The 27,642-nt window shown below is 38.8% G+C and overlaps 3 protein-coding genes across 5 annotated transcripts in view; 1 reads left to right on the forward strand and 2 right to left on the reverse strand.

Moving 5' to 3' along the window:
• Positions 1-451, reverse strand: part of LOC124276606 (leucine-rich repeat-containing protein 43-like) — a 51,383-nt gene extending 50,932 nt beyond the window's left edge. Inside the window, exon 1 of the mRNA XM_046712248.1 lies at positions 291-451. Within this exon, the coding sequence (XP_046568204.1) occupies positions 291-386 (96 nt within the window). The 5' untranslated portion in view covers positions 387-451. The remainder of the gene's footprint in view (positions 1-290) is intronic.
• Positions 452-705: 254 nt separating this feature from the next.
• LOC124276608 (ADP-ribosylation factor-like protein 6-interacting protein 4) lies at positions 706-7,762 on the forward strand. 3 transcript variants are annotated; one of them, XM_046712251.1, is made up of 6 exons: positions 706-1,050; positions 1,958-2,163; positions 5,022-5,095; positions 5,247-5,279; positions 6,372-6,441; positions 7,311-7,762. In XM_046712251.1, the coding sequence occupies exons 1-4, from the start codon at positions 797-799 to the stop codon at positions 5,256-5,258; spliced, it is 546 nt and encodes a 181-aa protein (XP_046568207.1). In that variant the 5' UTR covers positions 706-796; the 3' UTR covers positions 5,259-5,279; positions 6,372-6,441; positions 7,311-7,762. The 3 variants fall into 3 exon arrangements, with proteins under 3 accessions (XP_046568207.1, XP_046568208.1, XP_046568209.1); XM_046712252.1 differs by lacking the exon at positions 5,247-5,279 and having other exon boundaries at positions 5,022-5,136; XM_046712253.1 differs by lacking the exons at positions 5,022-5,095; positions 5,247-5,279.
• A 4,825-nt stretch (positions 7,763-12,587) lies between these two features.
• LOC124276607 (max-binding protein MNT-like) lies at positions 12,588-25,844 on the reverse strand. The gene is made up of 9 exons (XM_046712249.1): positions 25,629-25,844; positions 25,231-25,366; positions 25,068-25,109; positions 24,515-24,626; positions 21,242-21,425; positions 20,014-20,106; positions 18,338-18,577; positions 16,485-17,824; positions 12,588-16,196 (listed from the first exon to the last, which is right to left on the reverse strand). Exons 1-8 carry the CDS (start codon positions 25,702-25,704, stop codon positions 17,571-17,573), a joined length of 1,137 nt encoding a protein of 378 aa, XP_046568205.1. The 5' UTR covers positions 25,705-25,844; the 3' UTR covers positions 12,588-16,196; positions 16,485-17,570.
• Between the last annotated feature and the right edge of the window lie 1,798 nt (positions 25,845-27,642).

A 27,642-nucleotide genomic window follows, 5' to 3' on the forward strand; every position in this document is an offset into this window, starting at 1 on the left:
GTTATTAGATTTCCGATTTCAAAATTTCAATCACATTTTTAGCTTGGACGCAAGAATACCAATTGCTGGTTTTATAGTGCTTGTCCACTAGTGAAACCCCATTGCTGCAAAAAGGTCACCCATTCGGACACAGTATAGTGATTCCCAGAAGATCAGTTATTGTTCCAGCACCTAAATAAGGATTTTTCAAACATTTATTTGTATGATGCAGCCCGGGGACCAACAGAAGCATCGGTTTTCATTCATCCATCGGATGTTCCCTGTCATTGATTCAATATAATCTTTCTTACCCATGAGCCTAATCCACAGGGAAATTCTTTCAAACACAATGTCTTCAACTGTTTTTCAAACGCTGAAAAAGCTGGACAAGAATCAGTTACTGCCATTTCGTAATTATTAAATTGTCGACTTCACATATTCCCTGCTACTGTTGTGACAACTAGGCAGCCATTTTGACGCCAAGTGTGATGACTTCCGCTGTTAGGGTAATTCAAAAACATGCACTTAATACTGTTTTCTAATTTTGTTCAGTACATATCAACTATAATTAAACAGCGTCCAATTGGTAGACCGTTTGTTAATATAGAGCAAACACAAAGATCACAAATACCTCAAAGCGAAAAAGGTTTACTTGTTATAAAGGATATGGATATAAAGAAAAATGTGATATTCATTTTCCGTAGTATAAAATAGTTTAACCTTTGGTGAAACAAAATGGCAGCCTCCATGCGTGGCACATAATCGCTGCCTAATATCTGTTGTGGTGCTACGAATCTTGCAGGGATATTGGTTTACAATGGAGAATAGGAGAACGCGAAAACATTCCAGGTCTCCATCTGCAAAAGGGGAACGTCGATCACGGCCTACATCAAAGAAACGGAAGCGATCGTGGCAGTCTCGAAATGCAAGTTCGAGTTCATCTGATTCCATTCAGTCATCAAGATCATCTTCATCAAGTGAACGAAGGCACAAACATAAACACAAAAAGTCTTCAAGGCACAAAGACAATTCCAAAATGAAAGCACGAAAAAAGAGTAGCTCAAAACGCAGGTAAAATACACTGAATACACTTATAGTTATACGGTTTGTGATTAATGTGAAGCTGGCTCAACAGCGTCCTATTCTGTATTTCCACGGAAGCTGTTGAGGCAACTTCGGGACGTCTCTTCTGGCACAAGTCGCAAACTTACGTTTGCTTATATTATACTATATTTATTGTTTGAGTACTTCGTACGGGTTACGTTTATAAACAAATTTAATATCGTGTGGTATATTTCTGGTACAAGGGTTTGTTGCATATATTTGTCTGTGTAACAGATTGTCAGTAACACAACGTTGTTCAGTAGTAATTAGTGTTACGGTGTGCACTTCTTACTGTAGCATTGTTGAGGGATATTCTTAGTTTTGACCTGTGTTTACATTAATTTTAACCACTATATATATACAACATGATCCATTTTAGCTGTCTGTATTTTTTTTTTTTTTGTGATTTGTGAAAACATTTTTTTATTAATAACTCAAAATTACTTGAGATGAAACTATTTTTAGGACGTAACTAATAAATATTTCTAATGATCCAAGGTGTGCATAATTACCGGATGTTACTCATTCATTCAGCAGCCTTCTTGATAATCCAGACAATGATGCATTTCATTTTCAATCCACATTTTTATCTTCATCTGTGACCATGGTTATGCATGTTGTAAGACCATTGTATATCTTGAATATTGCTGAGTGCGGCGTTAGACAAAGACCAAACCGTATTGGGTGGATATTGAATATAGTTTTCTATCTTTAGGACTTCAGTTAAACATGATTAGTGTAGATACATATAATGTAGCTGTAATATTTGTCAGTGCACTTTGGTTCAGCATCATATCAAATCATTACAACATAGGCAAATTCATTTCAAACGCACTACCATGTAATAACAATGGTTTCTTATCCATTATGTCAGACACAGTTCTTCCGATTCATCCTCATCAAGAGAAAGGAGAAAAAAGAAGAAAGCCAAAAAGAAGAAAAAGAAAATGAAGAAAAAAGAAAAGGAGAAACAGAAGCAGGACAAAGCAAAGGGGAAAAGCATTTCCAGCATCACACAGAAACTAACACCCTCAGTTGGAGTAACCATGGTTACACCTCCAAGTACCATACCTAAGTCTGGTAAGTATATGTGTATATATATATATATATAATAGATATATATATATATAATAGATAAATAAAAACAGAATGACTTTTTCTCCAACATGTTTCGTTCTTTACTCTTCAGGGAGATTTTAGCGGTTACAGTATGACGTCATTACATATATATTGTGACGTCACAATAGGGACAACATTCAAGAGCGACAAGGTCACAGCTTGCAATGGTTTAACATTGGTTTGAACTTGTCTATGAAGTAGTGTTCTTTTAAAATTCGTTTTACTTTGTCCGAATTTTGAACTTGATAAAAAGGAAATATTGTAAATTTAACATCGTTTCCTTTCGCACAGACATCTAGATGTTCACTCAGTGGGATACATCGGGTTTCAGGACACTTTATTTGTTGTTTGTGGACACGAACCCGGGCTCTTAAATTTTCTGATTGACCAATATACTGTTCATTACAGCCTGTGCATGTTATGTTTTATGGATCAAATAAACAGTTATCCAATAATTCCTAACGCAAGCAAGAAACACTCTAATATAACCAGCAAACAGAGAGATTCTTTAAACTCTTTGGCCAATGATCCGAACATCATAATAAAAGAGGCTGACAAAGGCGGAGCAACAGTGATAATGGATTCAACGAACTACAAACACATGGCAATGGACTTACTCCTGGACAAAGGTACTTATGTTCCGTGCAGTGAAAAAGAGTCAGACAGTGTACTTCGGAAATTAAAGAACCTAACCAGTCAGTACTCAGAAGAGCTCACATCAAAGGAATTAAATTATATAACACATTTTGACTGCAAATCGAGCAATTTCTATGGCTTACCCAAAATTCATAAAAGTAAGGAGATCATAAGACATTGTGAAAAGTGCTAAAAGCAGCTATGTTGAGATGGAACACCCGGGAGATTTGAAACTCCGACCTATAATTGCAGGCCCAGCGTGTGCTACACATAGACTCAGTAATTTCACTGGTATTTTATTGAAACCAATCTCACCAAATGTTAAAAGTTTTACTCGTGACACCATGCATTTCCTTTCCTCTTTACCACAAAACGTTAATGAAACAAGCAAACTTGTAACTTTTGATGTAAAAAGTTTGTATTCAAATATCCCATATAGCCTAGGAATTAAAGCGTTGGATTATTGGTTAAACCGTTGTGAAGAACACATACCTGAGCGAATTTCAAAATCATTCATTTTGGAAAGCGTTGAATTCATCTTAAAAACAATATTTTCTTTTTTGACGATAAGTACTATAAACAGATTAAAGGAACAGCCATGGGAACCAAAATGGCGCCAACTTATGCTACGCTTGTCTTAGGATATCTGGAGGAAAAGTTCAAGCATAAAATCAGTCAAATTCTTGGAGAGGATGTTGCCCATTATTTCATGGAAAATTGGAAAAGATTTCTAGACGATTGCTTCATAATTTGGCCATTTTCTGAGGAGAAACTAAATACATTTTACGAACTATTAAATAGCATGGACGAAAATCTTGTTTTCACTATGGAGGCAGATGAAACTAAAACAGCTTTCTTAGACTCAATGGTCATCAAATCAAGGCGAAATTGGACACAGATATCTTCTACAAACCTACAGATCTGAAACAATATTTAAACTTCAAATCTTGTCATCCGAGCCACACCAAAAGAAGTCTTCCATATAACCTGGCACGAAGAATATGTACAATAGTTTCAAACCAGGACACCCGCAATCAAAGACTGAATGAACTTAGGATGTTTTTACTATTACGGGAATATCCAAAATCTCTTGTTGAAGACGGAATAAATAAAACTTTACAGCTTAATAGAGACGATCTTTTGACAGGAACGATGAAACAAACCAATGAGGAAAAAGTTATTGCTTTTGTATCTACTTTTAATCCGTTGAACCCAAATGTGTTCCAGAACATAAAAACAAATATGTGCATCTTAGAACAAGATGAAAAACTGAAATCAATGCTGAAATCTAGAAAAATAATAAATAGCAAAAAGACAAAATCAGAATCTTAAAAAGATACTAACAAAAGCTAAATTTATTTTAAAGAAACAGAATTTATCAAATCCTACTGTGTCTAGATGCAACAGAGGTAACTGTGGAACGTGTCCACATATTGTTGAAGGACACTCTGTAACTTTCACGAGACACGGAGAATTCTATGTAAAACAGAATTTTGACTGCTCTTGCAAAAACATAATATATGTCATAACATGCACAGGCTGTAATGAACAGTATATTGGTCAATCAGAAAATTTAAGAGCCCGGGTTCGTGTCCACAAACAACAAATAAAGTGTCCTGAAACCCGATGTATCCCACTGAGTGAACATCTAGATGTCTGTGCGAAAGGAAACGATGTTAAATTTACAATATTTCCTTTTATCAAGTTCAAAATTCGGACAAAGTAAAACGAATTTTAAAAGAACACTACTTCATAGACAAGTTCAAACCAATGTTAAACCATTGCAAGCTGTGACCTTGTCGCTCTAGAATGTTGTCCCTATTGTGACGTCACAATATATATGTAATGACGTCATACTGTAACCGCTACAATCTCCCTGAAGAGTAAAGAACGAAACATGTTGGAGAAAAAGGCATTCTGTTTTTATTTATCTATGTAATATTTATGACTGAACACCTGTACTATTTTGGACATTTTGTGCATATATATATATATATACATGATAAATACAATATGAAAACTTAAAATACAAATGTGCCAACTTTATAAATCTTCAAAGATGTGCACCACACATTGTAATTACATGTACACCCTGAGGTATAGTTTTTGAATGTGGGCTTTATGTGATCATGGTACATGTGTTAGGTGACAACTGTCTAGAAAGTGTCTAAACAATCTTTCAGGACATGTGGGTCCAGTCCCTCGTGTGCTGAAACCAATGAGCAAGGAGGAGTGGGAGAAACAACAGAGACATGAGACCATGTGAGACATGTGTGATCCAGAAACTGGGAGAACCAGGTGAGACATGTGTGATCCTGAGACTTGGAGAACCAGGTGAGACATTGTGATCCTGAGACTTGGAGAACCAGGTGAGACATGTGATCCTGAGACAGGGAGAACCAGGTGAAACATGTGTATGATCCAGAAACTGGGAGAACCAGGTGAGACATGTGTGATCCTGAGACTTGGAGAACCAGGTGAGACATTGTGATCCTGAGACTTGGAGAACCAGGTGAGACATGCATGATCCCGAGACTTGGAGAACCAGGTGAGACATGTGATGATCCAGAGACTTGGGAGAACCAGGTGAGACATGTGTGATCCTGAGACTTGGAGAACCAGGTGAGACATTGTGATCCTGAGACTTGGAGAACCAGGTGAGACATGTGTGATCCTGAGACTTGACTGTGTGATCCTGAGACTTGGAGAACCAGGTGAGACATTGTGATCCTGAGACTTGGAGAACCAGGTGAGACATGCATGATCCCGACACAGGGAGAACCAGGTGAAACATGTGTATGATCCAGAAACTGGGAGAACCAGGTGAGACATGTGTGATCCTGAGACTTGGAGAACCAGGTGAGACATTGTGATCCTGAGACTTGGAGAACCAGGTGAGACATGCATGATCCCGACACAGGGAGAACCAGGTGAAACATGTGTATGATCCAGAAACTGGGAGAACCAGGTGAGACATGTGTGATCCCGAGACTTGGAGAGGTAGGTAAGACATGTGTGATCCTGAGACTTGGAGAACCAGGTGAGACGTGTGTGATCCTGAGACAGGGAGAACCAGGTGAAACATGTGTATGATCCAGAAACTGGGAGAACCAGGTGAGACATGTGTGATCCCGAGACTTGGAGAGGTAGGTAGGACATGTGTGATCCTGAGACTTGGAGAACCAGGTGAGACGTGTGTGATCCTGAGACAGGGAGAAGTAGGTAGGACATGTGTGATCCTGAGACTTGGAGAACCAGGTGAGACGTGTGTGATCCTGAGACAGGGAGAAGCAGGTGAGACTTGCGTAAGATCCCTCAACTTGACATCCAGATGAGACCTGCATGTGATAATGACTGGGAGCATCAGGTGAGACATACGTGTCATACCGAGACAGGAACCAGGTGAGGTATGTGAGATCATGTGACCGATGTAAACAGACTAACACTTCTATTTCTGAATTTGGTGTAGATATTATACAAACAGGCTAGATGATGGAGAAGATTTAAAGATAATGAATTATGATTTCTTCCAGATTAGTGAAAGGTGATGGTGAGATAATGGAAGAGATCGTCACCAGAAATCGACATCTAGAAATTAACAGGGTAAATATATTAGGATGAAACCAATGAAATGGCCACTTTACCATGTTTACTCTGAAGTTTGAAACAATGAATCTTTGCAGTAAGATCTGTTTTCTAGGCTTGTGCATGATCTTGCTTGTTTATATTGTCCGAGGTCTGCAGGTCTGTTAGTGATCCCTGGAATGTCACTGAAAGAATGAATACCTCTCCTTGTCCAACATTTACAGTATTTTCACAGAAAGTTTAAGGCAACCACTTGCAGTACCAGCTGAACAATTATAATTTTTATGGAGTACCAATTTTGTATATATGGTTCCACTGTTTTGAGATTTAAGCAAAAATAAACTTGTTTCTCAGTTGTCCGATTAGGAGTATGGTTTGCCCAGTCCTATTGGTGCCACAGTTTCCTGTGCTTAGTTCTATCCTTTAGGTGTGATTAAAACCTTTTATCATTTATTGGAATCAGATTTAACCCTAATATGTTCCGAGGGTTGTCACGTGCCTGTGTTTGTTGGTTTTACTAGTGTGGTAAATAGTTAGGACCTCCTTCACTTCAGACATTCCTGGAAGTGTTGTAACTGAAATATTGTAAATATCAGCTTTAGCCAAACTGCCTTTGATAATAAATAACAATTATGTGCATATTTACAATGTGTCAAATCCACATCTAAAAAAATGCTCAATGTACATTATTGCCCAGTCAATGGATCAACATGCACACAATGTTTATTCTCAGCTCCCTGAGGAATATACAAGACTGATAACTGAACACTGTCTGTTTCTGTCAAGGATTGGTTCAGCATGTTTATTGTTTAGAAACACAAATATCTGTAAACTATTACAGTTATGTTCTGAACATATTTGTTCAAACTGGAATTTTTGTTTTACAGCAGGCAACAAGAGGCGATGGGCTATCTTACCAAGCTCAAGTTGGTTTGCTGTAATGATGACCAAAGTTGGTCACCCCAATTGCGCTAACAGACCTCATAAGGCCTCCATCATCCAGTTCATGGGCTGTTAGTGCCAGAGTTTATGTGACACGTCCAATACAATGACATGGTTGAAGGGAGACAACTGAAGGCACACCAGGAGGGGCAGATGCTCATCTGGATATTATAACCATGGTCCATTACAGTGAATTGCCTTTTGTCTCCTTGATGTTATGTTTCACTTTGTACAGTATGTGAAAAGGAATTTTTATATTTTCATTTTATGATTTTTATTATTCGCATACTGGTTAACCGTTCTCTTAACTGGACACCATTTCTTTTTTAATCTGTCAGGTTCTGTTCTTTTAAAAACTGAATATGTAGTGAAATCATTAAATAGAGCTGATAACTGCCATGTTGGATCTATTTGAACTCCTTTCACATTTTCCCATTTTATGAAGTGGGTCAAGGAATTAAATTAGGTTTAGTTAGTTTAACATGAAAAATCCCAAACAGAATGGTTCTATTTCAGTATCCTTATACATATGCATGCATATCATACCATATCTCCAGTTTGTTTAAAGGTAATGGCTCCGATATGACAGGGGCTATTTTAAAATAACCATTGGGAAAATCCTATTTATTAAAGGTCCCGAGTAACTGCATGGATCATTGCATACAATATCAATGCCATTTAATCTGAATATTGCAGTGTGGCTAAAAATACCAAACCTGCCCACCTGTATTTCAACCCTATGTGCCTGGCTATGAGTCTTGAATGGAAACTGCTGTGCGCCATTCTATACTGAGAGAAACAAATAAAGGATGACGGGAAAATTCAAGCGTTCCTTTATTATTTTCCAGTTTTCATCACCACAGCGCTATACAAAGCTGGTGATGAAAAATGGAAAATATTAAAGGAAGGCTTGAATTTTCCTGTCATCCTTTATTTGTTTCTCTCAGTATATTCTAATGAGGCCCTGTCAGTATATCAGTTAATCTACTAAATCAATAATTCACCGTAGACTGATCCATGAGCACTAAACAATTCTAAATGTATACTCAGGTAAATTCATTCCCCCAAGTTGCTGTGACCATTATGGCTGTAACGATTCACTCGCATATTTGGTGAATCGAACCGTAGCCCTTCATGAATTCAATTTGTTATTTGTGATCACCAGAACCGAATATTAACGGATATTTACGATTTTTTTAAGGGAGCATGTTTTACTTGAACCCTTGTGTACTTTTGGAAAGTGAGATATGCAAGGATTAAATATGTACTAGCCATTGAATATGTACTAGCCTTGCAGTAGCGCAAGTCATGTTAGTTTGCCAAGGCCGCACATGCTACTGTCGACTATAACTATTACATACCAAATTTGAGTGTCATGAGATCACTGGTTATTGCTGTGACAAATCAAAATTGTCAGCATGGGCGTTCCATATTCTACATCAATCACTTAACTACAATACAGTATTCGTGAATAATTATTCGTATTTGTTACCCAATATTCATGATACGTATCATATTCGCCACATAGTGTATTCGTTGCAGCCCTAGTAACCATGTGATTTTCTGTAGTTCTCAAGATATGGATTGTGTACTGGAAGCTCAGTATGTGAGTCTGACCTGCACCCTTAGCCAACATTATGTAGAAAGGCATATCACACCAAATTAAGGAAGAGATTTTTATGGATGTCAGCTTCTTTATTATCACATGATGGAGTAAGGATGTACTCTGAAACGTTGTTCCTCATAATAAAGAAGTTGTCATCCATAAAACTCTCTTCCGTATGTGTATCACTTCTAAATGCCATTCAAAGACCTCACACCATATCCTCAGTTTGGGTAAGAGTAATGGCTCATTAAGGCAGCCTAACCTGCACCTTTAGCAAATGTTGCGTGGAAAGGCAGGTCATGCGAACTAATATAGTATTACCAGATATTTGTCCTGTAGACTATTCCTTTCTTTTTTGCAGTTAGTTTAGTTATTTTGGGACAGGATTGTCAAGTTCACATGTAGTAGGCTTGTATGTGTTACACTTGAGTGAGTAGATGCTCCACTAACTTAAGTTTATCGAAACTTATAAACCTTAAATTCATCTTGACTGCAAACATTTGCCACCCCTTCCCCCTGAATCATATTTAGTAAATCTGAAAGAAAGTTGTTTTACCCAAACATTATACAGCTTTAAGACAGCTCATATACTTCTCAATATGTGCTAAGGACCAATAGTCCTCTTAAAAGAGTTATCCTTAGCAGAAATTGAGTAGTATATATATCAAGCTCTGTTCAATAAAAACAACCAACTTGATTGATTCTGACATTTTCACTTTATTCAACAGTATTCCTGTGAATGTGTACTATACACCTTTTTGGTTTCTCTAGCAACGGCTTCACATGATCCAGTGACAATGTCTACACATCTGGAGTATTATCAAACATAAATACTAAAAGCATATGAAAACATAAATATGCTTTTCATTGTTTATCAGTTTTCATCCTAACGTTATCTTTTTTGTCTTGTCACATTCAAGCTGGTTTCAACTTTGCTTCTTCAGCCATGTGTTGAGAAAGAATCCACTAGGTGATGTTAACCAGATTAATCATTAATTAATAGAAAATAAAATAAATAAACAAACAAAAAAGAAGATTTTAAATTTCAAACAGAAATATTGTTGTATGCTGTTTACATGAGATTTACTCAAGGTTGTCTATGTACAATACGTCCATTATATATACTACTACATAATATTTACTGTAGTGCATCAAACCAGTTATATCACCTGGCAATATTATTCCAGTTGTTGTGAACTATGTCCTCAATTAAACCCTTTTAATTAAAGTGTGTTTTTGCCACTTTTCAGCAATATTCCAGCAATATCACATTTGGAAAATCAGTGAGGGGCTTCACACACTAAACCCTTGTCATCTCTCAGTCCCCAAACCATATTATTTTGTGAAATGTTATAGTCTAAAATGAAAGATGTCTAAATATTCCACAATTTTAGGTTCTGATTCTACCCTCATGCCAAGACTTGTTTTATAAAAATTCAAGTATTTTCAGAGGCTAGGTATTGTACCAATGTGGAAATCAAACATGGCCTTTGGCCTGATGAGCCTAAGACTAGTATCCACACAACTAATTTAATTTAATTTAATTGCCTAGCCTAATTTCACCACTAAGCTTGTCATTTCTAAAAACATGATTCAGGGACAGATCTGGGAGTGAGGTGTTAAATAAAGGTAATTTCTATGAGGGACAGGTCAACTACAATGATTAGAAGACCACACTAAGCCAAGCCTCAACAATGAATACTGGTCTGTAACAAAAGCAGACATCTGTTACTGAAAGAGTCTCCAGCACAATAGATCACAAAGCTCTTAATGGAGGTAATACGGTAACTGAGATTGATTCAGTCAGGGTGTATTTATTTGTTACATTTAACATTTTGATGACATTATACTGAGATGTATCATCTCCTTGTTGAATAAACTTGGTACAAATTAATGTTTGTCTTTTTTCATAAGTTTCAGAAATTTCTTCCCTAAAAAATGCAATACCTATGTGTTGAAGGAACATACATACTAATAAAAAAACGTTTAGGTCCACCCAATTCATTCATACTATACTGAGGGAAACAAATAAGGTATCACATTAAAGCACAAGTGTAACTTTATTCTTTTCCAGGTTTCTTCACAAGCTTTGTATCACACTGTGGGTGACAATCTGAGAATAAATAAAGGAACACTGTGATGAAGTGATGTTCCCTTATTTGTTTCCTTCAGTATATTATAGTTAATCTGAAATGGACTACAGTAATATGAAGAAATCAGGTGGTCTTCAATTTTAGTGGGTAGTATAATATCCAACGTAGAGAACAGAAAAGATGATTTTCTCATTATTGAAGTCTGGACATAGCTTTTGACAAGGTGTGCACATAAAACACACCACACATTTAGTTACATGGTTTATACATCAATATTATCCCTCTGTATCAGCATATAGTGCTAATATTTATTAAATCCCTTTGTGGCTCATTTAGGAGCACAGAGATTCTCGTCTTGTCAGCACGAGGTAATCCATAATTTGGCACTCAAGTAACCAATCTACTCAACTTTTGATAGGGCTGCTGATAATGTTCCCCTACACACTGATTAATTATAATGGCGAATTACAGACTTATGTCTCCCTATCAAAAGTTGAATAGCTTGGATAAAATAAGGTTTCACTTTTTACATCTTTCTACACAATATCAATAGACTACCACTGGGAAGAGGATCTTTTTCCAGATTTGTTTCTGGCAGTTTGAATGTAATCTATGTAGAATGCAATGCTTAGGCCAGACTGTTTTTGTATTTTTCGATTTCTGCCCCCATTGCAAGCGATTGCTTTAACTACCTGGTTACCACACTTCTCCCAATGCTGATCCTCAAACATAAAACACTTGCAGTGCTAGGGAGACCTAAAGGGGTATAGTTATAATAAGGTCATAATGAACATGGCTTTACAGGGAGACCTAAGGGGTATTGTTTTAACATGGTCATAATGAGTGAGTGCGTGAACGAGTTTGGTTTTATGCCACTTTTAGCAATTTTACAGCAATATCACGGCAGTGGACACCAGAAATGGGCTTCACACATTGTACCCATGTGGGGAATCGAACCTGGGACTTCGGCATGACGGGCGAACCCTTTAACCACTAGGCTACCCCACCACGCCTGATCATAATGAACATGGCTTTACAGGGAGAACCTTATTGAAGTGAGGGGACACCAACAATTGGCCTCACACTTTACCATCTAGGGAACTGAACCCAGGTCTTAGAGTGAGTTTGGTTTTACGCCGCTTTTAGCAATATTTTAGCAATATCATGGCAGGGGACACCAGAAATGGGCTTCACACATTGTACCCATGTGATGAATCAAACCCGGGTCTTCTGCGTGACGAGCGAACGCTTTTACCATTAGGTTACCCCACCACCCCCCAGGTCTTAGACACTGTAAGCTAACACTTTACCCACTAGGCTTCCCTACCCCTGCAATACTGAGAAGTCTTTCAACTATGTTGAAATATGAGAAGAAAACCATTTCTACATGAGTACAAATTAGGACAGAATTTGTTTATGTTTTTTCAAGCATAACATTTTCACTAAGCCTATATATGATGTAGAAATTGCAAACGCTCATTCATACTAACAAATCTGGATGAAATTAATTTTGCAACAAAAGGTGGGAAGAAACTGTGGTTTAATAATACAGTTTGCACCAAAGTCATAAATTAGTATTTCCATTGTATATTTACAAAGAATATAAACAAAGTAGTCCAGGGCCTGTTTCAAAAAGCTCTTGTAAGCCTAAGATCTCGTAAGTTTTCTCGTAGTATTTGTACCTCCTGATCTCGTAACTTTTCTCGTAGTATTTGTACCTCCTGATCTCGTAACTTTCTCGCAGCATTTGTACCTCCTATACTGTAACAAAGGAGGTACAAATGTTACGAGATCTTAGGCTTACAAGAGCTTTGTGAAACAGGGCCCAGGTATGGACTCACAAACATATATACACAAATAGCAACAGAAAGTACTTACAATAGGTAATTAACAAAATCAGAAGCTGCCTGAAGAGATGTCTGACAACAACACATCACACTAGTAAAACAGACAACACATTCTCTCTCACAAGCAAACTAGTCTCCACAGTGTCTACACAACTACCATAGCGTATCATCACATATTCGGAAAAGAAGTTAAAGAGACCCTGATTATATCATATTTTAGTTACTCTGTCATGCTATTAGGTAATTTGTTTCATTTAACTACAGATAATCTGTCATGGCAGGTTGGATTAATGAGTGAGTTAGTTTTATGCTGCTTTTAGCAATATTCCAGCAATACCAGATACCAGAAATGATCATTGTACCAATGTGGGCAATCGAAGTGGCTTAGTGATAATTTTGATCTTTCGAGTGAGTACAGTTTTACGCAGCTTGTAGCAATATTCCAGCAATATAACGGCGGGTTACACCAGAAATAGGCTTCACACATTGTACCCATGTGGGGAATAGAACCAGGTTTCTGGCATGATGAGCGAGCTCTTCAACCACTAGGCTACCCCACCACCCCTCCAGGCCAGACTAGCTGTAGTCCGATGAACAGTACTGGGGTTTCTATAACTTCTTCTTCTATAACCTTGTAGTACACATCACAAGGTTGTTTTGTCTTGATCTACAGATTTGCCTTGCCTAATTTTTGCAAAAGTGAAGAACTAAGAAGCATTGAATACTTGAAGTATTTTTTTACAGTCAAAGTAACTTCTATTCAAGCCAGCTTTAAAGGTTTTTATATAACATCAAATATACTTGGTAACATATTTCTATAAAAAAAAAAAAATATACGTTTCCACAGATATTTGACAAACCACAATCTACATGTTTGGCACACTGAACTTAATATGGGACAGGAATAAATAATTCACAACACAAGGAAATAAAACTGACTATTTCTGCATCCAGTTTGGTGTTCTCATTGTAGATACAGTCCAAAACATGACTCCGCGACATCCCAATCACTGCAAGCTCTTCTCACAGTTGTCTCCAGTTTTACCTAGTGTCAGATTCTTGGTGGTACCAAACTCATATCATAGTCATTAGAGCTAAAAATAGTTAAAACCTAGCCAGAATGTGGAACAAACTGCCTGCTGACTTGAAAAAATTGAAAATCTCTCCACTTTTAAAAGGACTTTAAAGACCTACCAGTTTAACCAATTTTACAACACATACTCATCTTGCTCCTTTTAAAAACTTTGTAAATACCAGTGGATTTATATTAGCTCTATGTGCAATCACCTAGTGAATTGAATTTAGAGCATTATAAAAAAGGTAAACTCAAGTTTTAGGTTACAAAAGACTATTATCCACACAACTATTGAGGGTGAGCTTATAGTCCAGAAAAAATCTAAAAGATTTTCATAGTGTGATGACTGCCAAACTAAAGGAATTCGTAAATCAGTCATAAGCTTTAAAGTTACCCAGATCAGTTGAACTCATGTTTTTTGTACTTTGCAAAAGTTTCAATTTGTATTGGTATTTTGTCCTAAACACAATATTACATTTAATACAATGACAGGACATTGGTTGTTCTGAATGAATACTGCCACAATATGACCGGTACTTAGGCCTGTAAGATCTTCAGTCAACAAAACTGTTGTGACTATATAAACACAAAGTCAATGTGTAATAATCTCTGTGTCAACCCCAGATAACCATTTCTCAATTTACACTTATCAGAGAGGTACACAAAGTCTGTGGTCTAGACTACCAGTTGTCCGACAGTTTTTCTTGAAACCACAGTGCCTTAGCGGGTTAGGCATCTGACATTGTGTGCTGCGATTAGGTGCCCAACTCTGAAGGTGTGGGCTCGTATCATGGAATCAACCCAACTCAAGTACTAGAATCTGTACTTTACTAGGAAAGTGTAATCCCAAATATAACATGTTGCATTTCTCTGGTGTTTTGGAGTCCAAGACAACTGGGTTCGACTGTAGTACTGACTGACTGAGTTTTCGTTTTAAGCCGCTTTTAGCAATATTCCAGTAATATCACGGCGGGGGACACCAGAAATAGGCTTCACACATTGTACCCATGTGGGGATTCGAACCCGGGTCTTCGGCGTGACGAGCCAACGCTTTAACCACTAGGCTACCCCACCGCCCCTCGACTGTAGTAGGTCACACTGACATGGTTGCATCTGGGAAATATGCAGGATTCAAATGTTTTAAAAATGGTAATTCCATGATTTAAGTAATCATTAGAATCAATTTCTGACTTGAGAGGTGATTTGTTTTTGTGGCATTAAATGTGTTCTATTGTAATGTTTATATGACACACCATGGGTGTTACAATTTACTCCGATTTTGTTTCAAGGTATGTCAGCATTATCTTCATGAGTTAACAACAAAGACCTGCATCGCTTCACGCTTTCCTCCTTCATCCTGCCACAAATCATGATCTAACCAAAATATTGTTCAGCTGTTCAGGGCAGCGTCTAATCCCAACCTACTCAGAGTGAGTGAGTGAGTGTGGTTTTACGCGCTTTTAGAGATGTTCCAGCAACAGTGGAGCAAACCAGATATGGGTTTCACACACTGTACCCATGTGGGGAATTGAACCCAGTTCTTCGGCGTGATGAGCAGAACGCTTAACCACTAGGCTACCCCACCACTCACCTACTCAGGGTACTACAGTGAAGGAAACTGACATCAACAGAAATTACATCTGTTTTGAACATTTTGAAAATACATGTGAATTATTTTTCAAATCATTGGATACAAGTGATTTCATATTTGTTGATACAATTCATGTTCATCGTGCACGAGATCAATACAATTAATGACCAGGGAAAATGGGTGATGTCATGATTGATGTAACAATTCATGATTAATGAAATCAACAAAATTCATTATATTTGAAACCTATTGCTAGGATGGTTTGGTTACAGTTTTAATCATCAATAATGAAATGTTTGATAAATTTTCTCATGAAATTTATCTGTTAGTGCGGGATTAACTGCATAATATGTCTGATAGGAAAGCCAAAGTCACCAATAGCGTCCCATTAATGTGGTTTTGTGAATCATTTGAAAGCTGTTTAGTGCTATTTACATTGAAGGTACTGTTTGTGTCACAATCATAATCTATTACAGATTACTTCATGTAATTTTAACCGATTTCCAAAGACTAGTAATCCCAGTCTCACTCTTCATCAGTGAAATCAGTTCACATCCATCATCAGTAAACCTAGTCAAGTTCATGAACAGCGAACCTGTCCAATTCATGAACAGCTAACCTGTCCAATTCATGAACAGCGAACCTGTCCAATTCATGAACAGCGAACCTGTCCAATTCATGAACAGCGAACCTGTCCAATTCATGAACAGCGAACCTGTCCAATTCATGAACAGCGAACCTGTCCAATTCATGAACAGTGAACCTAACCTATTCATGAACAGCGAACCTGTCCAATTCATGAACAGTGAACCTGTCCAATTCATGAACAGTGAACCTAACCTATTCATGAACAGCGAACCTGTCCAATTCATGAACAGTGAACCTGTCCAATTCATGAACAGTGAACCTAACCTATTCATGAACACTGACCAAGTGATGTTCATAAACAGTGAACCTCGTCCAGGTGAACCAAAGTTCATGAAAAGTGAACCAAGTAAGGTTTATGAACAGTAAAGCACTCACGTTCAGGAACAGTGACCACGTCATGTTCAGGAACAGTGACCCCAGTCATGTAAGTTCATGATAAGTGGTACCGGTATCAGCATTGACAATTCAAAAAATGCTTATGAATACTTTCTATACATCCATGCAAGCTAGACATCAGTTCCAACACTTGACACAAAACATTTACACAACACACACAACAAGCTGAGCACATTTCATGTAGACATGTCAAAATATCTCACTATCACACTTGATAACATTTTCACTTCAATAACAAATGGATATAAAACAAGACCCTAATGTATGCACCATGTTACCTAGCAACAGTTGTCCTGGATACAACAGCATCTCTTTAGAAGAGATAATACTAAAATAAATACGTACGTCACAGGACATAACTCTATTCTGTTTCTCTGGGACAAAAAAACAGCAACAACAAATCATCCTGGAATGCAGTTACGATGTCGAATGGGTGACCTGCACCGCGGGAGTGGTCGTCGTGGCAACACTAGGCATGGAAACCATGACAACTGGCTTGACAACAGGGGTTCCAATCATTTGCCCTGACTGTAGTATATGTGGCTGAAGAAGAGGGATTTGCTTCAGGATCGCCTGCTGTGACAGAACGTTATTGAGTTGATTTGATGCCAAGTTGGCGACAGGCATCCCAGGCGACATGACAGTCATGTTGTTAAGGCCCATGTGTGCTAGTGACATTATGTGGGGCATGCTGGTTACTTGCGTCTGGGTGGAGGTGAGGATCGTCCCCGTAGGGATGTTCCCGACTGTAGATAATACTTGACCTGTCGTCTTGGGCATCGTTCCAGCAATTAACGGATTAAATGTCAGCTGCCCGGGCACCAAGTGCGCTGGGGATGTCGCAAAGATGGGTTTGATTGTTGGGACCGTGTAGTTACCGTGGAAACAGTGGGTGGGGCCAAAGTCGTTATGACAGAAGGTAAAGGGTTTTTAACTGAATTCAGGTGATTCAGGATAGCTGATGATGATCCACCAGCGTTTGGGATGCCACTGCTGCCAGAGCTGTTGCAGCAACCAACAGCGGATGTCCTAGAGCCTTGGAAATATTAGGGATGTTCACTGTGGCCGTCATCAGTTTTCCCGATCCTGAATGACCTCCAGGATTCACAGAGGTCGTAGAAGGAGCAAGGTTACTGATTGCAAATGGTTGTCGTAAAGATGTAATCGGCTGCTTCATGTTCATCTGAGAGGCTGCACGGGCAGCTGCAATAGAGAAAAGAACACTGAACTTAGTGGGAAAGTTTGTTCAGCAATAATTAAGTAAATGGGATTCTAATGTGAAATCAGCATTAATACAATCATATCACTGTGACCCAGTTATTTTAAGCAGCATCAGCAAAGTTCCAGCTAACGGGTTGCATTTAATGAATACTGAGTTTGGGGCTCATCAAACCAGTGGTCGACAGCATGAGCAACACACATCATAAAATGACACAAAATCAGCCAGGTCACAAATTACAATCAGGATGCCAAAGCTACAACACAGTGGAGATGGTCTTCTACTGGGGACCCACTTTGACCAAGCATAGGCTCCGGTGGACCCACTTTGACAAACATGGGGTCTGGGGGGACCCACTTTGACCAAGCATGGGTTACTTTCACCAAGCATGGGGTCCGGGGGACCCACTTTTACAAGCATGGGGTCCAGGGGACCCACACTGCCAAAGCATAGGTTACTGGAGCTACACTGCCCTGAGAAAAACATTGACCACTCACCTTGAGATGCAGCTAGAGCTTGTTTCTGTAACGCTTGGCGTTGTGTTAGCGTGTCGTGTAGTATCTGAGTGACGGGGGGTCTCACCATGGGTGGTCGGGGGGCAACAGGAGGGGGTGCAACAGATGGTGAGGCAGCTGTTGTGACTGGCGATGCATGTTGCACAGCAGAACTTGCTTTACCCGATGGCGTATTTTTATACATTCCAAGCGGCAGGGACTTCACGGCAGAGTTCATCATTGCTGCAAAGTCATTGTGAAAAATTTCATAGACAGAAGTTAATGGTCCAATATTTGTCAAATCATAAAGCCATGTTAAGAAAATTATGCCAAAATGATTTTCATATTGATGGCTGTGAAGGTAAGAGCTCTAGCATGTGACCATTAATATTTTAATTATCTGGCTTATTGATCTTGGCTTGTCTTGCAGTGACATTGATACACATGGAATTTGATGTAAAACCATCCTGAAATGAGCGATATTGATCTATTTGTCTTAATACTTGCAGTGTGGGACTCACAGAGTGGTATATGCATTGTTTTGGTCCCTCCACATTAAACTGACACATCATGACGGTTTTGTTTGTTTGTTTGTTTGTTGTTTAACACCACACTCAGCAATATTGCAGCTATATGGTGGCAGTCTGTAAATAATCAAGTCTAGACTAGACAATCCAGTGATGAACAGCTTGAGCATCAATCTACGCAATTGGGATATGATGACCATCATGATGTAACGGACTGACTGACTGAGTTTAGTTTTACGCCGCTTTTAGCAATATTCCAGCAATATCACGGCGGGGGACACCAGAAATGGGCTTCACACATTGTGCCCATGTGGGGAATCGAACCTGGGTCTTCGGTGTGACGAGCCAACGCTTTAACCACTGGGCTACCCCATCGCTCCATGATGTAACTACTACACTGTTCAAATTAGAGCTATCCAATTATGCTTCTAGCCATCATATATATGCTCATGGTTTTATTGCCACAGGGCAAGTGACTTTGAGAAAGTAACTTGTCCTGACTAATTTTCCACTTGCCCTGATTTTATGAAATAATCATGATGCTGTAATTCAAAGAATAAATCAACATCATGATGGTATTTGATGTTAATGTTTACTGGACTATTTATTGAAAAGTGATAAATAGCAAAAAAGGATAACTCTACTTTATTATCATTGCGAAATTTAATAGCTACATTTTGAGCAGATATGAAATTAAATCCAAGTTTATTTTCAGTTTGAAACCATAAGTGGAAATTTTCTAGTAGCCCACGGACAAGTAAGATACCATTATTTGATTGCCCGAAATGAAAACTGACTTGTCCCGGGCGTCGGGCGATGGGATTTTTTAACCCCTGAGTCTACATGACTCACTCAATTTAAAATTGCTTCAATACATCCATATTTCACCATGTTATCTTGTGAAGTGAAATCTATTAACCAACGGTATGACATCCAACCATTCCTGTCCAGGTGAAGTCGCAAATGTACTCGTTGCCCAGAAACACGGTACCCACCTTCCAGATAAAACCTGGAGTTGGTCTTCCCTGGTAGTCACCAATCAGGTACTATCCATACTCAGTAGCCATTGTGGCCACACAATCACCACTTAGTCGCCTCGAAAAGAATCAGTCATTAAAACCTTAATGTTGCTGATCTTGTCACTTTCCATACCAGCTTTTGGTGCGATACGCTGCAGCGTCGGAGATTCCTCTTCCTCCTCCTCCCCATCTTCCTCTGCGTCACTCACGATGGGACTGCGACCCTCTGAAACCAAAACCAGATTACGGATTACTCACCAGTGGCAATGGATTAGGGCGATGGATTACTCACCGATGGCAGTAGATAAGGGCAATGGATTACTCACCGGTGGCAGTAGATAAGGGCAATACTCACCGATGGCAGTAGATAAGGGCAATGGATTACTCACCAGTGGCAGTAGATAAGGGCAATACTCACCAGTGGCAGTAGATAAGGACAATACTCACCGGTGGCAGTAGATAAGGGCAATACTCACCGGTGGCAGTAGATAAGGACAATACTCACCGGTGGCAGTAGTAGATGCAATGGGATAAGTGCAATACTCACCAGTGGCAGTAGATAAGGACAATACTCACCGGTGGCAGTAGATAAGGGCAATACTCACCAGTGGCAGTAGATAAGGACAATACTCACCGTGGCAGTAGATAAGGGCAATACTCACCGGTGGCAGTAGATAAGGACAATACTCACCGGTGGCAGTAGATAAGGACAATACTCACCGGTGGCAGTAGATAAGGGCAATACTCACCGGTGGCAGTAGATAAGGACAATACTCACCGGTGGCAGTAGATAAGGACAATACTCACCAGTGGCAGTAGATAAGGACAATACTCACCGGTGGCAGTAGATAAGGGCAATACTCACCGTGGCAGTAGATAAGGACAATACTCACCAGTGGCAGTAGATAAGGCAATACTCACGGTGGCAGTAGATAAGGGCAATACTCACCGGTGGCAGTAGATAAGGGCAATACTCACCGTGGCAGCAGAGATAAGGACAATACAATACTCACCGGTGGCAGTAGATAAGGACAATACTCACCGGTGGCAGTAGATAAGGGCAATACTCACCGTGGCAGTAGATAAGGGACAATACTCACCGGTGGCAGTAGATAAGGGCAATACTCACCGGTGGCAGTAGATAAGGACAATACTCACCGGTGGCAGTAGATAAGGGCAATACTCACCGGTGGCAGTAGATAAGGGCAATACTCACCGGTGGCAGTAGATAAGGGCAATACTCACCGGTGGCAGTAGATAAGGGCAATACTCACCGGTGGCAGTAGATAAGGGCAATACTCACCGGTGGCAGTAGATAAGGGCAATACTCACCGGTGGCAGTAGATAAGGGCAATACTCACCGGTGGCAGTAGAGGTAGAGTTTGTCTCCTGTTCCTGACTGTGCATCCACTGCACCAGATCCACCTCGATGTTCATCTCCGCCAGCTCCATCTTCAGTGCAGCGATACGGTCACGGAGACGTGACTTCTCCTGCGCAAGGCGCTGTAGTTCCATCTCATACTCCTTCTCCTTTCTCTTTAGGTTCTGAATACATGGTGACAATGTGATTACAGTTACTTGCAACAAACCAGCAACTATATATATTACCAGTCCCTACTTTACTGAAAGATCTCTTGCCAAAGCTTTCAGTCTGAATGCTATCCCTTTTCCTTCAACATAACTACAAGTGCATCTTTCACTCAACAGAAATATTTTTTAAAATCTCACGAAACAAAAATAGTGATCACTGGCCACTGAATCAGGTTGTATCAATGAAGTAGGAAACTGACTAATGTGCTGACTGATGAAAGGGAGGTAACTCCCAAGAGTAAGGCAGAACAGCTCCAAACTAAGAGATTTTCTGTTTTTAGAAAAGGGACAACTAAATACGGCCTACCAACGATAACTGATAAACACATCAAATGTATGCATGGCTAATATCATTCTCTTCCCACAGGGGTTACTTGTCATATCTTCCTACGAACCTCTGTTCTAATACGGCCATATTTCCCGGTTCTCGTAAAATCCCCTAGCGGCAAAAGATCGCAACACGAATTATCTCCCTTCTTTCTATCCAATCAGAACACGTGTTACATCGACTTAGATTCAACTTGACTAACACAAGCAAATGTGGGGCCACAAATATCCCCCATCTGCCGGGGACTTGTGTTGATATTACACACAAGATGTTTAATGGCTAGCTTGTCCGTTGTCAACGAGGGCGATGGAGACGCCACTGATCCGCCATAACATGACTGAGTTCTGTCTAGAAGAAACGTTTGCGCATCGCGCAGGGAAAGAAGTTTAGTTTTCTCAAAGCATACGGAAATTACCGAGGCCTTGCGAATGATCACTTTTGAAACAACGTCACTGATTGCACAACTAAATCTGATTGCCTCCAATCACGAGTCTTGAACGCTCACACCATGAAAGGGCCGTATTAGAACAGAGGTTACGTAGGAAGATATGACAGGAGTAACCTCTGTGGGAAGAGAATGGGCTAATATACGATTCCAAGACTAATGCTATTATACATATTATAGTGATAGTTTCATTAAATGCTTTGAAGAGATAATCTCAAATGCTTTGGGCGAACTATAGAGTAACTCTTAGTCTGAGATTCAGAACCTGAACCTGAGGAAAACTAGACTGATTTCATTTAGGGCTTTAGCATTGCAGGGAGGGCTAGGTAGTAGGGAAAATATTGTGGTTCAAGGACTGTGAGACAGACTAGGCGACCTAAAATACTGGACTTGTTGATTTCACCTGTGACCACCTGTAGAAAATTACTAAATAAATTCTAAGGCCACAAAAGGGGCAAACACCTACATCACCAAGTCAGCCACAGGCCACCGAAAAATAGATAAGGACTTATAAAATGTTGTATGATGCGTTCCTTGTTTCAAGAATCTGATATTTGAAAGAGATAAGTCCATATTTGTGCATAATGCACACACATTTTTAGCATGTTACTGTAAAACATAATGAGTAATGCACTTACATTTTTAGCATGTTACTGTAAAACATAATGAGTAGAAGCGATGTGATAATCAGTAAAAATCATTATGATGTTTAAATTAATGGAGGAAGTATCAAAAGAAAGAAAGGAAAAATAATCAAGCTCTTTGTATGCATGTAGTATGGCCACACCTTTTGTACATCCTTGATGATTTACAGGTAGCCATTAGGGCAGACATTGTGTATTGTATCACGATCAGTCATATCTATTTTCGTACCCCATTGAAAGAATGAGTTAGCCACAGTTAGCCTTGTTTGTTTGTAAACACAAACTGAAATATTAGACAGATAATATTTATTATCTGTTAACGCGAGTGATGACCTGCACATTCGCGACCTAATCATAACTTATCACAACACGACTGCTTGAAATAGATCTCTCATTGATAACGACTGTCCAAGTTCATTGCAAAATTAGGGTATGACCCGACATTGCCCAAACTTTAATAGCGTAGAACCAATATTTCTTAATTTCGTTTGCATATTTCCACTGTCAAAGAAACCTTCAACAAAAATCATTCCAACACTGCTTTTCAATAAAGCCATATTTTGCTTAAATAATCCCCTCTGAAGGTATTCTGTATAGCAATGATGGTTTGTTTGACACTGACCTGACGACCATGACAATGTCACATGGCTGTGTTTACTCCACTCAGCCAATCAAAAGCTACCATGTGCAGCTGCCTGCTGCCAGAAACTTTCCAAATATAGACAGCCTCATTATTATTCACAACCATCAGATGATAGCCCTAAGCCCCACCTCCACAGCTTAGGCCACGCCTTCCCTTACAGAGGATTATGGGAAATTCTATTTATAGCATAGTCATTATTACGTTGGCCAACACAACAAACCAAACATTCGGGTTATGAATGGGTATTAGGTCCTGTCAGATACTTCATCCACATTTAACCAATCTTCTTAGCTACGAGAATTCTAAGCCCAAATTTATTCTAACACAATCAATGCTTAATTTAGGTTTCACTGCTACATATTCATAAAATCTGTTTAAAAAACAGATCTACAGAATTCCGGGAAATGCCGAACGTCAAGAAACGCCGATATCACGTGACGGTTCATGTTTTATTATGATTTCATTTATGCCAGTTATTTGTAATAAATGATGATATTCATATTTTTCGGAAATATATATACAAATGAACATGTACGCTTGAAAGTTTACTCATGTAAAATACATGCATTATTAGAGCCACCATTTGCAGTTCCTGACTGAGAAATAATTAGATGACTGTGAAGTATAATCATAAGTATTATCATATGATGGGGCAACTATTTGTGTCAAAGTTGAACATAAATCAGATTTCTCATTTCTAAAATTAGTTTTTCTCCTGAAAAATAAAATATATGTGCAAAAAAAACCCACACATTTAAAGTTAACTCCCATACACATGCATGCATGTCGTCATACGAGCGAAATATTCTCAAGCACGAGTTAAACCCAATTTCACCTCACCTCACCTCATTTTAAAGTTAACTGTTAGCAGCAACCATGGGTTTATGACAGATTTAAGAGCACAAGACAGCATTAGATTTCAAGAACATGAGGTGATATTAACTCCAGTGAAAGTAAATTATATCATATGCAATCAATGAATACCTGGATATATTTCAAAGACCCTCTCAGTATGCTCAAGTTTGATGTCTTTTTATCTTCCATAAACGGAATTTGTTTTTTCAGCACTTCAAAACATTCTTTCAAGTGAGCTCGCCTGGAAAAAAGATTGTCAAAGTCAGTCTACCATGACGACAATTGTTTTACATTTTTTAAGTAAGATTTTGAGACAATTGTGGCAAAATATTGCTTTTACTTGTCACATGAATTCGCGTCATACATACACACAGCTACTTATCTAGCTCAAGTACGTATGACCTGTCAAGTCAATATTGACATAATGCTGCACAAACAAATTCCACATATTACGTATTAACAAATCATAAATAGAAATCTTATTACAAATAAACACGTTTCCGAATGTAATGTAATCAAAGGATATATAAGGAAGTGGTCGTTAACGTTTACAAGTTGATCGCTGCAAAACACGCAGTTTACACCAGCCACGCGGATGTGTCTCGCGGACGAGTCTAAAAATAGTAACACGCATGTCGACGTGAACCTCAATGAGCTGGGTAATGCAAAAATGAAGTCTCACCGATTTTTCTCCAGCTTGTTATGGACCTCGCGTGTCCCGGCTCTGAAAACAAAACACCACACATACATTTCGGACACTAAATAGCAGAACGAAACGTGAAACCGTGTTTTGATTGTGATCCAAACACAAAATGTCGGCCATTTTCAGTGAGAACACCACCTACCCTCCGTAGCGCCGCTTGTCACGGAAATCGTCTCCCGGCCCACCTTGACCATGGCTGCTGTCAAGCGACGAGTCTCCGTTGTCATCTATCGACGATGTTTTAGCGTAATGGTGAAAATCTTGAGAGGATTCCTCGCCTGGTAGAAAAATCAAATCGAGTCGAGTCTTGACAAGGCCGAGTTCTCATCAATATGCAAATATTTACACTGTGTTGGGTTTACTTCAAACATCAACTAAAGACATATGCAGATTATTTACTACGTTCGACTAATGTCATTGCTAACCCTGGTCTAAATACACATATATTGCAAACATATCTCTGAGAGCACATTTGCCAAAATTACAATGACATTTGTCGTGAAGCTGTGCATGCCAACTTGGCCATGTGCATAGACTTACCACGTGCTTTAGGCGGGGTACGCCACTTCTTGGACTCGAGAAATTCTGCGGCTTCTAATAGGGTTTCCAGACTCATTATTTGTACAGATCCAGGTTACCATGTAACTCATGCGATCGTATGCATTTGTAGATCATAAAATATCGAAGTTACACCCGAGGATATAGAAAATTTCTTCTAAAACTAAACAACCAACATAAGATGGCGGTCGGCTTGATCAAAACACACAGGCGCTAGGCGAAATGACATTAGCACGTGGTCAGTGATTGACACCTGTCAAATTTCGACCAATCGAAAGCTTCCAGTTTGACGTCATCTATGCACCACGCTGAAAATCACATGCTTTGTTTTGGCTGAGCTTGGGAGTAAACATACGTGCATTTCACATCCCTTTGAGTTTGTTGTATATATGTGTACTTTGCTTGATTCACAATGAGCCAAATGTCATAATTTTCTGTTTTTCGACATGAAACGGAAGCCACCGATTGCAAATTCTATGAATGACATCCAACAGTAAAGTTGCCATTATTTTGTGGGCGTTCCCGTAGTGATGACGCTCACATCGCCAGTCACGTGCTTCATGGTCGATATCTGTCGGGATATCTGTAATAATATTTTCCTGAAACATGTATCCTGGTAACGTTCAAGAGGATTACCGGTTCCTTGTTGAGGCGACATGCGATCTACGAAAAGTGCCGTGTTTCCCGTTGAGGATGTTAGCTCAAACTGTACATCTTATTAAACAATTTTCTGTTTAACAAAATAGTTACTTGATAAAAGTATTCTTTCGTGACCATATTTCACCGGACATTTACAGAACACATGCAAGAAAAACTCTTGGGGTAGTTTTAGGCCTCCTTGTAGTTGTAGACGTAGTTCTTTATCACTGTATATATACTTTGTAATGTGATGTTGTAAATATGCTATAAACATTATAACGTGTCATGTAATATTTATCAAGTTTATTTTCATTTTAGTCTTAAGTAGTCAGAAAGTTTTGTCTGATATAACTTCTTTTGTCATTTTTACACCTTGATATCAAATAAGACAACATGAGAACATGTTATGAGTATTAAAAAAAATAATTTAAATAATGTATGGCCATTTTGACTTTTCTAGGGCCATTTTGACTTCGGTATGGCCATTTTGACTTCGGTATGGCCATTTTGACTAGGGCTTTGTAGCCATTTTGACTTGGATGTTTTATGGCTATTTTGACGTTTTGCCATTTTGTCTAGGACCCTTAAAAAAACATATATTTACGTTTATTTTGCGATATTTTTACAATTTGTTGCCAAAGACAGTTCTTCCAACCAAACCACATCACCAATTAAACACATAGATGACGCAAAACAGTAACGGAAGCAAGCGATTTAAAAGGATGTAAAAAGAACACCCACAATGTGTTCAGAAACTCTGTATACTTCAAACTTTAGAAGAGGAAGATGTTGTTGTTTTCGTAAAACAAACCTGATTAAGGGAAAGAATAGGAAAAAGGAAACAAACGACCTTATGCTGCAACTGCTGTCAGATTTCAAGAGCTAATATGTCATTGCTATATTGAATGTGTGTGAGTATGGCTTTACACCGGCGGGACGAGCGAACGCTTTAACCACTAGGCTACCCCACCGCCCCTGTCAGTGCTTTACAAGACAAAATATTATTGCTGTTAAGTCCATCTGAATCGAAGCTGGGAGCGATTATATACAAATGGATCCATAAAAGTAATTAGTAATGATAACTTATTTTTTATTTTGACGTCAAGTAGTAATGCTATTACTATTGTCATTATTACGCCAATTAGTAATGATACTCATTATTATAATTTCTATTTAACGTCAGTTAGTAATACTTTTATTATTATCATTGTTATTATAACGTCAATTACTAATACTTCCTAGAAAAGAACAGGATACTGAGAACAGACAAGCTTTGATCGCTGATGTAGATTACTGTGTATTCCTTCCGTCAGGAAATCCCACTGCATGTACATATTTACACATATAAAACTGCAGG

Source organism: Haliotis rubra, unplaced genomic scaffold (assembly GCF_003918875.1).
Source record: "Haliotis rubra isolate DU_JTF1 unplaced genomic scaffold, ASM391887v1 Scf210, whole genome shotgun sequence".
Taxonomy (NCBI): domain Eukaryota; kingdom Metazoa; phylum Mollusca; class Gastropoda; order Lepetellida; family Haliotidae; genus Haliotis; species Haliotis rubra.

Coding starts and splice junctions, on each gene's coding strand:
- LOC124276608 (XM_046712251.1), top strand. CDS start 797: ATGGAGAATAGGAGAACGCGAAAACATTCCAGGTCTCCATCTGCAAAA. Junction 1,051..1,957: donor AAGAGTAGCTCAAAACGCAG/GTAAAATACACT, acceptor CCATTATGTCAG/ACACAGTTCTTCCGATTCAT. Junction 2,164..5,021: donor AAGTACCATACCTAAGTCTG/GTAAGTATATGT, acceptor ACAATCTTTCAG/GACATGTGGGTCCAGTCCCT.
- LOC124276607 (XM_046712249.1), bottom strand. CDS start 25,704: ATGAGTCTGGAAACCCTATTAGAAGCCGCAGAATTTCTCGAGTCCAAG. Junction 25,367..25,628: donor TACCCCGCCTAAAGCACGTG/GTAAGTCTATGC, acceptor TTTTTCTACCAG/GCGAGGAATCCTCTCAAGAT. Junction 21,426..24,514: donor GGTCTTTGAAATATATCCAG/GTATTCATTGAT, acceptor CCATGTATTCAG/AACCTAAAGAGAAAGGAGAA.